At 37.1% G+C, this 12,903-nt stretch overlaps 1 protein-coding gene across 3 annotated transcripts in view; it reads right to left on the bottom strand.

Moving 5' to 3' along the window:
* Window positions 1-12,903, bottom strand: part of tjp2a (tight junction protein 2a (zona occludens 2)) — an 87,266-nt gene that overhangs the window by 68,307 nt on the left and 6,056 nt on the right. For all 3 annotated transcript variants that reach the window (XM_030148624.1, XM_030148625.1, XM_030148626.1), the window contains exon 2: window positions 7,480-7,609. In XM_030148624.1, the coding sequence (XP_030004484.1) occupies window positions 7,480-7,609 (130 nt within the window). The remainder of the gene's footprint in view (window positions 1-7,479; window positions 7,610-12,903) is intronic.

Raw genomic sequence — 12,903 nt, 5'->3', positions numbered from 1 at the left:
CCAGTGACGTACCTACATATTCATCCCCAACCCACTCACGTACAGTCATTGACACACACCACACACAAGCTTCCGCACAATCACAACTCAACGTATGAAAATGATGGGAATCCAACGCAACGTCCTCGACACGACAGATTTGCATGAGCAGAAAAAGTCGACCTGTGCAGACGAAACTGTGGGACTGGGATCAGATGGGAGCGCTGGTGCGGCACCAGTTTAGCAGATGGATGGAAAAATAAAGGATAAAAGCAACAAGAAGCCTCTCAGATCTTTTGAGCAAATTAGCTCTTTTGTGGAGGAGAAACTGACTGACTACAAAACACTGAACGGCCTTGGACCTAAATCCATCCCAGACCTGTTAGTTCCCTATGACGCATCCAGAGCCCTGAGGTCATCAGGGACAGGTTTACTGTGTGTTCCCAAGATCAGAACCAAACAAAGTGAAGCAGCATACACTTATTCTGCTCTTCACCTGTGGAACAGACGTCCTGAATACCTGAGGTCTGCTCCGACTGTCAGCTCATTTAAATAAGGTCTGAAAACATTAGTGTTTACTGCAGCTTTACCTTAAAACTCTTCTCTCTGTCTTTTAAATGAACTTTAAACTCACATTTTATTGCTGATGATTTTAGTGTCTATTTTAATTTAAATGTTTTTATATTTTAACTTTCTCTCATCTTACATGTATTTCTATGCCTCTCCTGTGATGCTTTTATATTTTATGTAAAGCACTTTGAATTGTCCTGTACATGTAATGTGTTATAAAAATAAACTTGTCTTGACTAGCTAGAGCTGTCCCCGAAAACTCTGTCATCAAAAAAGCTTAAGGCTTACAATTTATAAATTATGACTTTTTAATCGCACTATTGCAAATTTATTTTCAAAATATTATGACTTTAATCTCATAAAAGTCCAACATTCTTTTTGGTAAATTATGAGGGTCTTTTTTTTTTTTTTAACTACAACTTTATTCTCGTAGTGACAGTGTTTTTATTTTTCCTATGTTACCGTTACACCACTGTATTTTACTGGTGTTATTGTTAAAAATGTAAAAAAGCAAAATAGTTTCAACAAAAAACCCCTCAAAATATACTTAAATGCACAGAATGTGACTCATATTCAAAACAGTAACAAAAGATGAACCAGGGTGGGTTCATGGGAGATGTAGTTTTCACTACGATTTCCACTGGAAATCTATCTAATGGGATTCAGAAATCACACATTAATACATCTTTAATCATGTTAAATTTAGTGACATGAGTTAAAATAAACATGAATAAAGGGGGTGGGATTACAGGTGGAATAGAATTGCAGATTTTTGGAAATGTTTAATGCAGTGTTTTTCAACCTTGTGGTTGGGACCCCACGTGGGGTCGCCTGGAATTCAGATGGGGTCACCTGAAATTTCTAGTAATTGATAAAAAAAAAATAAAAAAATTTACTAATAAAAAATATATGGTGAGTTGACAGAGACAATCCCAATCCATAACAGACAAACTGTGAGTGTGAAACTGCAGCTCTGTGGTTCTGTTTATCTGTCAAATGTTCACTGTGGTCAGTTTCAGATGCTGCAGCTCTTTCATAATTCATAGTTTCAGTTCTTGTTTGTTCAGTATTAATTGTCCTCCTTGTAAATCACAGCTGGACTGACTGGACAGATACTGACCAAGGAAAATCCCATTCTCCCTTTGTGCAGTAATCTACACCTGGATTTACTGCCTCTGTCCATAATAATATACATTATATAGACTAAATGTCCTCTAAAATTAACCTGTATTTGAAACATAGTATAGAAAACTATTACATGATCAAAAACAAATTAATTTTAGCGAAAAAAAAAAAAAAAAAGTCTTTGTTTTGAATGTCTGGGAGTCGCCAGAAATTTGTGATGTTAAAATGAGGTCAGGAGTAAAAAAAGGTTGGAAACCACTGGTTTAATGTAAGTATACAAATTTAAAAAAAAAAAAAAGGAAAATAAAACCTGCTTTTAGATGCTTTAGTGTATGAAAAGGTATAAATGCACAATGACCCAAACAATACAATGTATACAGCAGATTACATATGGATTATTATTTTTATTATTATTATTATTATTGGGTCAAAACACAGTATTAGAAATCTGTCTGATGGGACATTTTAGAGACAATTTGACAGATTAGTATTGCTACATGACCCACATTTTTACTTTTAAATTCCTTTTTGCTTTAGTTGGACCATAAGGGATTATCCAAAACAAGGAGCTACTTTATATTGAAATAAATATTGGAATGGCAATCAAATAAAGTTCGCTCATGTTTGGATCCTATTATTATTAGTAGTAGTAGTAGTAGTAGTAGTAGTAGTAGTAGTATTGTGGTTGTGATATTTTCTTCTTATATAGACCTTGCATCTTTATGAAAAACTGTATTTTCTAATAATCTTTGTGCTTATACTAATCATGGTGGTGATAACACATCAATAATAGAAACATTCCATCCCACAAAACCTCCAATAACTGATGTTCTCTAATCTAATCCATACATCTGCCTCCTGGGTTTATTTATTAAAGGAACTACTGTTAGCTTTGAACATTAGCAGGATTACAAACTAACAGGATCTATAATATTGTTGTTAATCGTCTAATTATCATGCCTCCTAAATATAAAAAGTGTGGACTGGATCCGGTTGAAGGTTCAGTCCATGTGATCCGTGCCTCATTTGGATCCAGAATAAAAACCTGCTGCAGCTGTGGAAGGTCACGCTCAGGTTAATTACTGTCATTCTGTTGAGTAGGTTCATCTACAATAACACCTCACAGATTATTGGAGGATTTTGGACAAAGTAAAACCACTTAGTTCCATTATTTCACCTCTGAAATCAGCAGGACTAGAACCTGTACTTCACAGAATCAGAACCAGAACCAGAACCAGATTATTTTACTAATTCCAGGGGAAAAGAAATGATCAATACTACAAAAAAATTATATATATATATGTGTGTGTGTGTGTGTGTGTGTGTGTGTGTGTGTGTGTGTGTGTGTGCGTGTGCGTGTGTGGACAAAAGTATGTGGACACGTTGAATTCAGGTGTTTCTTTTCTAACAGAGGTCTGGGATACAAAACAATAATGAGTAATGTTATAATATAGTTTTATATTATGGGATATCATAACATTAGTTAGTTCAGTTTAAATTGTTATCTTTGCTTCCAAAATACATCAGAGATGGTTTGAACTTAATTTCTCTCAACGTTGTTTTTTTTTAATCCATGACAATGATTTTAAAAGTTCTTCCTCTACATTTCTAAAATATTTTTTAAAATTGAGAAAAATTGAGAGAAATTCAGTCCAAACGATCTCTGAGTCAATTTAGAAGCAAAGATAATATTTTAACCCAAACTAACCAATGCACTGATATTTATCCCATAATATAAAACTATATTATAGCATTAGTCATTATCGTTTTGTATCCCAGACCCCTGTTAGAGAAGAAACACCTGAGTTCAATGTGTCCACATACTTTTGTCCACATAGTGCATTTATAAACTTCTAAAACATATCTATCTATCTATCTATCTATATATATATATATATATATATATATATATATATATATATATATACACAACAAATAAACATATTAAAACACAATTACAACAGCATTTTTTACTAGACAAATATTTTCAATATAATAAGTAAAAATAATAATATAAATAAGTGTGGAAAAAATACTGTTGTGTGTTTTTATAATGATGTGGTTTTAAAGTGGAGTAAAATATAAGAGTAGAAGTGGACGTCCAACAGGCCCACATGGATCCAACAGGCCCACATGGATCCATGTGGAGGATTGAGTGGAAATAGGTCTTTACCCATGGGGGGGGGGGGGGGGGGGGGGGGCGTCTCACAATAACCTATTGTTGTGGTTTTGTGTCTTTGTATTAACGTCCATTCAACCTCAGTCCTGTCTTGTCGCCCCTGAAACTCAACGCCACGTAAAACTGTGATCATTCCACATCAGACCCACGATGCACAGCCTTGACTCATGCAGCTATGAGTGCATTTTTAATAATAATGACCAAAAAAAAAAATTCCCTGCTGGAATCAAGGTCAATCGACATAAAAACCATGTGAGTGACGGGAACTCAGGAACACACACACACACACACACACACACACACACACACACACACACACACACACACACACACACACACACACACACACACACACACACACTGGCCTGGTTCATCTGTGCTGACGAGTCATTAAAACAATGAAGCATCCAGGACGTGAACCGCCTCTGTGGGGAATCAGACACGTGGGGGGGGTTGGATAAGGGGTAGGGGGGTGGACCTGGGTCGGTGACTAACCCTCGTATCCTGGAATCATCCTGGTTTCACATAAACGGCAGATCCACAACTATTTTTGGACAAACACCAAGACGCGTCCATGCATTTTTCAGCTCATCCACTGATGGGATTAAGAGACGCTTTCATAACAGAAAAAAAAAAACATATGAAAATTTCAGCAGGACAGAAACACAGCGACACTAAAGCATTAAATATGAAGAATGACTGAAGAAGACGAAGGATGTTTATGGACCATGGAGTTAGCAGACCTGAGAAATATTATTATTATTATTATTATTATTATTATTATTATTATTATTATTATTATTATTATTTTTATTATTATTATTTAACCCTTAAAGACCCAAATCATCACCACCAACCAAAACCATCTACTGATCTAAACTGTTTAATACCTGTCCATTAATCCTATCATCATCATTAAATGTAAAAAAAAAAAAAAATCTGTTTTTGTTAATTTTGTTGGTTATTTTCTTCTTCTTCTATTTTTTTCCTTAAATTTTGGTCTAATTTTTCTTCTCCACATTGTCAAACTCCATGGGTTTTAAGGTTTTCTTAATTGTATATTGATTTTTTTTTCATATATATATATATATATATACAGGGTGGGGAAGCAAAATTTCCAATATTTTGAGGCAGGGATTGAAAGACAGTGTATGACTAATTAGTTTATTGAAAGTCATGAGAATTTATTTGCCACAAGAAAATGTACATAATAGAAAATGTTTTTATTCTATGTGTCCTCCTTCTTTCTCAATAACTGCCTTCACACGCTTCCTGAAACTTGCGCAAGTGTTCCTCAAATATTGGGGTGACAACTTCTCCCATTCTTCTTTAATAGTATCTTCCAGACTTTGTCGTAATAGTTTTGCTCATAGTCATTCTCTTCTTTCCATTATAAACAGTCTTTATGGACACTCCAACTATTTCTGAAATCTCCTTTGGTGTGACGAGTGCATTCAGCAAATCACACACTCTTTGACGTTTGCTTTCCTGATTACTCATATGGGCAAAAGTTTCTGAAAAGGTATGGATAATAGTGTTAGGTATGATTATGACATCAGTATATGTTTGGTTTCAAAACAACTGACGTAGTGCCTGCAGAGAAAAAACAACTAAATGTTCATTGTAAATTTTGCTTCCCCACCCTGTATATACATATATATATATATATATATATATATATATATATATATATATATATATATGTATATAAATTTGTTTGTTATTTTTATGTGATTTATTTATGTGTTTGTTTTCTTTTTTTGGCTATTCCATCCATGTTGTCAACAGAATTCCTTAATTATCTTGAAAACATATTGGGACACATCATGTCCCAATATTTTTGGCCATGTAGTTCATATAACTTATAAACATCAACATTTCCTTCAAGTTTAATGCAACGCAATGATATTTATCCCATACTATAAAACTATATTCTGACATTAGTCATTATTGTTTTGGATCCCAGACCCCTGTTAGAAAACAAACACCTGTACATATAAAAAACACTAGTGCGCTGACCCATGGTTCCACAGGTTCTAGATGTGGTCGTTTTTCTGCTGTTGTGTATTTGTACATGCTGTACCACATTTGTCCAGCAGTCACCGCCAAACTGTTCTGGACATAGCAACATGATTTTAAGGACATTGTATTCAAAATTACTAATATCTGCCAAAATATTGGTTTGATCAACTTCCTGTTTCTCGCCCAAAAATACATAAGTACAACAAACTGCAGCAGTCAGCTCTGTACGAACACACACACACACACACACACACACACACACACACCACTTGGCTTTTATAATAAAAACAGTCCCAGTGTCTCTGCACATCAGAGTCTGTTCTATGTGGATCAGAACCAGTTGAATGTGTGAGGGTGTCTGGTTCTGTTCTGTGTTCCAGTCCTGGTTCTGTTCTATGTTCCAGTCCTGGTTCTGTTCCATGTTCCAGTCCTGTGGTCTGTTCTATGTTCCAGTCCTGGTTCTGTTCTATGTTCCAGTCCTGGTTCTGTTCTATGTTCCAGTCCTGTGGTCTGTTCTATGTTCCAGTCCTGGTTCTGTTCTATGTTCCAGTCCTGGTTCTGTTCTATGTTCCAGTCCTGGTTCTGTTCTATGTTCCAGTCCTGTGGTCTGTTCTATGTTCCAGTCCTGGTTCTGTTCTATGTTCCAGTCCTGGTTCTGTTCTATGTTCCAGTCCTGTGGTCTGTTCTATGTTCCAGTCCTGGTTCTGTTCTATGTTCCAGTCCTGGTTCTGTTCTATGTTCCAGTCCTGGTTCTGTTCTATGTTCCAGTCCTGTGGTCTGGATGCAGATCAGTCTAACTATAGAAGTGGGCGGGACTTTCACTGGAGGAGAACTCAACTCATCCAGTCACAGTCCAGATATGACTTCTATCAGTGATCAATAGGAACTAGACTGATATCTGGAACCATTTACATGTTCTAAACCATCAACATATGGATCAGTAGAAGGAAAGGAACATTTGAAATATCTCAAAAATCCATAAAAAATGTAAAACTCTAAATTTCTCAAAACTGTGTACAAACGTTGCAGACTTTGTCCCAAAAAAAATCCTTACTATATAATACAGGTTCTGTGTCAAATCGATGTTGCAGCGTTTGTACAGGCTTTCCTCTGCCTTCATAGGCCCAATCACCGCCAAAATTGCCAAATGAATAGAAACACCAAACCACCAAAATTTAATCATTAGTTCCTTGTGCCAGTATCAACATTTCCTGAAATTTTCATCCAAATCCGTCCATAACAGACAGACAGACTAACCAATCCCAGCATAAACACAACCTCTTTGGCGGAGGTAAATATCCACTCCCAAATAAAGTGAACAAATAACATCATGACATTTTTTTTTACAAAATTGCTGCTGCTCTTGCTGTGTCCATTTATAATAATCCACAGGCACTTTTCACACACAATGGCACCACGGGTACAATGCCACTAGTGACATATAAAATGTGAACTGAATCTTCTCTGTAGCTCATGTGCTCTCAGCCGGTGACATAAACACAGTCTACAGTTTGAACTGGACCCGTCCCAGTCTGGGCTGAGCTGCTCTGTTTACGTCGCACTCGTTCATTTTCATTCGTCTTCGTATCGTTTGTTGTACATACCATCATAATCGCCGAGAAGCTGCGTGAGGACAGGCGTCGCAGGTACAGGTACTGGGCTTCTCTGGTCCAGCAGAACTTACGGCCGGACTTTAACAGTTCAGTACGGGTCTGGTCAGAACCAGGCTGATCCCTGTGGAAACACAAACAGTTTGGACAGGTCAGTGTCGTCAGTTTTTATTTGTTTTTTTTTCAACTGGGAAAAAATGATGATACACGAGATGAAAATAACCTTTGACCTTTTCAACATGGAGGAGAGCAACGAGGCATTCATGACCAAAGACAAACGATGGTTTTATTAACGTTCTGCTGCTGTTAGATGAAGATTTTACACATTTATAGTTAGGAGTGTAAGAAAATATTGGTTTTGCAATATATCGCGATATTTCATTTCACAATACTGTATCGATATGAAAAAGTACTGTATCGATATTTTTAGGTATTTATTCAAATGCAGATATTGTGAAGGGTGACACAGTGGTGCAGTGGTTAGCACTGGTGCCTCACAGACAGAAGGTCCTGGATTCGATTCCAACACCAGCCCATGGGGGTGGGTCCTTTCTGTGTGGAGTTTGCATGTTCTCCCCGTGTCTGCGTGGGTTCTCTCTGGTACTCTGGCTCCTCCCACCATCCAAACACATGCACTGATAGGTTAACTGGTTAATCTAAATCACCCATAGGTGTGAATGTGAGAGTGACTGTTTGTCTCTATATCTTCAGCCCTGAGATGAACTGGCGAAATGTCCAGGGTGTACCCTGCCTTTGCCCGTAAGTAGCTGGAATAGGCTAAAAGTGACCCCCGTGACCCTTGTGAGGATAAAGTGGGTTCAGAAAATGAATGAATGAATGATATTGTGGAGGTCCATTTTTGTTTTTTTGTTTTTTTTTTTTATTTAGTTTTTTGTTATTATTATTTAACACTCTTTTATTAAATAATGTTAGTTCCTTTGTTGGGATTGCACAAAAATACTGTTCTGATGTTAGTTTTGAACTAATAGAATCTGAACATTTGAACAGGATCTGAAACTGTAATGTCTGGAAAACAGAATTTCAGTTTGAACACAGGAACATTTTGTGAAATAACATTAGATCCTGTTGTGATCAAATAATAACGTGTTTAGTATTTGTGCAGATTTCTGGGTGTAATTCAACTCTTCAAGGAAATAATCATTAAAAAAAAAGAAACAAACAACAAATTACCTTTTTTAACAGTATCATGATATATCGTGATATATCGTAACGTGATCCCAGTATTGTGATTTGTATTGTATCACCAGATTCTTGCCAATACACGGCCCTGTTAGAAAAGAAACACCTTAACTCAACGTGTCCACATACTTTTGTCCATATAGTTTAAATTACATAATATGATGTAATGCAGTGGATTAAACATGTGCTGCAGTAAAATGAGTCCAAACCCTCAGATCTAACAGTAAAACTCTGTGTATTGGTACTTTTACTGGAGGATCTGAGGACGAACTGAACCGTAGACAAACTCCACCTCTGAACCTGGAACATTCGCCTTCGTTTTCGTCTGTTTTGCAAACTACACGTCTGAACACGCGTCGTCTTTCTGCACAGATCCAAGCCCCGTTTTTCCTGAAACTTAGGCGGAGAATCCGAGACTAGACCCTGCAGCGAGTCATGTCCTGACTGAACCTGAACGCAGCACGAGGCCGTGTTTGTACCGCCACGCTTGGATTAAATATTGAAGTGAACATGAGGCCAACACCCTGGTACAGTCTGAATGAATGAAAACAACAGCACTGTGGGCTTTTTAGGCTGCTTCAGAGTCAAAGGGCACAATAAACAATGACTTAACTACCTCCGTTTAGATGGAATTCAACACACACTCTGACTAAACAGACCAGGCTTATTTACACCTTTAATTTACACTTAAATGGGTCAGACCACTAAAACAATAGAGTAAGAACCTGTAAATAATAGAGTAAGAACCTGTAAATAACAAGATTTACGCTTAGGGGTGGAAGAAAATATTGGTTCTGCAATATATCGTGATATTTCATTTCACAATACTGTATCGATATTAAAAAGTACTGTATCGATATTTTTAGGTATTTTTTCAAATGAAGATATGGTGGAGGTTCATGTTTTTGGTGAATCCTGCAAGATTTTACGTCCATATTCACATGGGTATTTTTCTCTTTTATTTCTATATTCACATTGGCATTTTACTCTTTGTATTTTACTCTTTTATTTCTATATTCACATGGGTATTTTTCTCTTTTATTTCTATATTCACATGGGTATTTTACTCTTTGTATTTTTCTTTTATTTCTATATTCACATGGGTATTTTACTCTTTGTATTTTACTCTTTTATTTCTATATTTACATGGGTATTTTGCTCCTTTATTTCTACATTTACATGGGCATTTTGCTTTGTTGTTTGTACTAAAAAAGTAGTAGTGATATTGCAGGTCATGCATGTAGTTTTTTTTTTTTTTTTTTTTTTTACTGATAACACTGGTTTGTTAAATAATGGTTATTTCAATCATCCTAAAAGCAGCTTTTACTGTCTGACAGGCAGATGTCAGTTCCTTGCATTAAAATAATGTTCTGATGTTGGATGACAGGACTGTGCACTATGCATTCTGGTCACAACTAACAGAATATGAACATTTGAGCAAGATCTGAAACTGTAATATCTGTAAAACATATTTTTATTTATTTATATGTGAGTGTGTGTGTGTGTTTTGTACTTGAAATTTTATTTTTATTTATCTGTACAAAAAAAAAATCATTTCTACAGAGGAAAGTTTTGTGATATAGTATTAAATCCTCTTCTGAACAAATGAAAATTTGTTTAGTATTTGTCCATATTTCTGGCATAATCAAATTTTTCCAGGAAATATTCTCTTAGAAGAAGAAACAAAACAAAATATTGCCATGTTAACAGTACCGTGATATATTGTGATATATCGTCTCGTGATCCTAGTATTGTGATTTATATTGTATCGCCAGATTCTTGCCGCTACACAGCCCTACTTACGCTGTCATGGGCCGATAGTGAGGGTATGTCCCCAAAATCCCCCCGATCCTCTGCTATATAATAAAGCAAATAAACGACACAATGAACAAAAGATACCAACTTAATTTTGGATAATCGATATGAACCAAATTTGAGCTTGACTGGCGATTATATCTGTTAATAATCTCCAAAAAAACAGATTTTTCAGCAGAAGCTCCACCAACCTTATAAACGATTACAGATATCAGTATAATTACTAAGGTTGCACCAATCCGACATTAGGATCGGATATTGGCCCTGATATTAACATTTTAGCTGGATCAGGGATTGGTTAAAGCAGGGCTCTCAGACTCATTTTCTTTCAGGTTCCACATTCAGCCTGATTTGATCTGCAGTGGACCAGACCAGTAAAATAATAACAGAATAACCGATAAATAATGACAACTCCAATTTTTTGTCTTTGTTTTAGTGCAAAAATCCCATTAAATTATGAAAATAGTTACATTTACAAACCACCCAAACAAAAAGATATGAATAACCTGAAAAAAAATGATACTTTGTGCTAGGGCTGCACGATTAATCGATTTTAAATCGAAATCGGATTTTTTAATTAAGACAATTTTTAAAAAAGGGAAATCGTAAAATCGATTTCATCTCTCTCATGCCTCCGGGCCGCGCGCCTCCGCGTGCCCACGGGCTCCCGTAGGCTCTTCCTGTGACAGCGGTCTGTCACAGAAGTCCGTGTAATGACCGGATGTTAAATCTGTTCATGAATCCGCAGTACTTATACCAATATAAGCCGTGGCTTCACACACGGATCCCGCAATTGAAATATAACTGCAAGCGGATCACTCATCTTCCGTTGTCCCAGATCCGTACCGTACTGTCTTCTTCCGAACCGGGTCCGGGTCTCGGGGTCAGCAGCCTCAGCAGAGGAGCCCACACAGCCCTGTGCCCACACACATGCACCAGCTCCACAGATAGAATCCCTCCAGTGTGTCCTGGGTCGGTCTGTTCCACGCACAGATCCCCCAGTTTAAATAGAACCACATGTGGATCACTCATATTAACCTGGTCCACGCACGCACGACTGATGCCTGTCACTGACTTACACTGGTATCACTGCTGTGGACCAGATACCCAGAAAAGAAAGAAAAAAAACTACTTTTTAAAAAAAATAATTAATTTAGTCCACTTACTTGCTAAATTTTTGATTCACAAATGTAAATTCTGTAACACAAAACCAAATATTATTTATGTTTTGTAAGATGTTGAAATTTATTTAAAGCTGTTAGATAAATGTGGAAACAAAAAGGCTGTAACAACTATCAGTATTTGCTCTGATTTGGACATTTTCTTATAGTGTATTCCCCCTGACAAACTTATGTTATTTTCTTGTTGTATACATTGTTTGTGTACTCTACTTCATTTCAAAGATTTAATGAAGAGAAAAAACAAAACAAAACTGTAGGTTCATCATGTGATCCCATCACAGATTTGAGGTCAGAGCAGTGGCTTGCATTGTGGGCGGCTCACGAAAACGACATGCTGACTGCTGTTGCCTTTTCTAGTTATACCCAAAAATCGAAATCAAAAATCGAGTTTTTAGAGGAAAAAATCGGGATTTTTTTTTTTTGCCAAAATCGTGCAGCCCTACTTTGTGCAATTTTAACAATATTATGCCTCACTAGGGATGTAAACAATTAATCGACTAACGATTATCGATAAGAATTTGCTCGATTAAATTATTAATTGTCGGTTAATTGCCCTTTTCCGCCCGTCCACATCTGTCCGAAGGCTGCCGGTTTGTCCGCACTGCAACTCTGAGATAGCCGGTCTTTGAACCAGATCATGGTGTTGCTGAGTCAGAATGTCTGTATGGACATGATGGACCAAACACACACCAGCCTGTCTGTGTGTGAGAGCGGTGCACCCCCGAATAAATACACACACTAATGCAGGGTCTGTATCAGAGCGTTTACCCTGGAGGTTGGTCTAGTCTACAGACAGTGAAAAGTTTCACTTTCACTTCTGCGGGGGCACGGACTGCACCCCCCCCCCCCCCCCCGTAGCATTAGAAGTAGGATGGAAAGTGACACACGCGCGTGGTTACCAACCAACACGCATGCATCCCCCAGCTGTACGGCATCCCCCCCGCCGAAACACACATGCGTGCACCCCACACACACACTGGCGAAACACACGCACATACCCTACCCCCCCCCCATTACACACCACCATAATCACAGATGAATCCCACAGGAAACACTGACTGTATCCAATGGTTTAAATAAATCAATCATTACGGAATATGACATGGTTTTTTCATGGAGTGTATAATCAATATTTAGCTTTTATTCTTACAGACTGTATTGAAAAAGAAATTCAGGTTCTCAGGAAAATCGCTGCTTATCAATTAATCGTTAATCGATCAAT

The sequence above is a fragment of the Sphaeramia orbicularis genome, chromosome 12, assembly GCF_902148855.1.
Source record: "Sphaeramia orbicularis chromosome 12, fSphaOr1.1, whole genome shotgun sequence".
Taxonomy (NCBI): domain Eukaryota; kingdom Metazoa; phylum Chordata; class Actinopteri; order Kurtiformes; family Apogonidae; genus Sphaeramia; species Sphaeramia orbicularis.
Note: the sequence above shows the minus strand (reverse complement) of the source record. Positions and strands in the feature narration are given on the sequence as shown.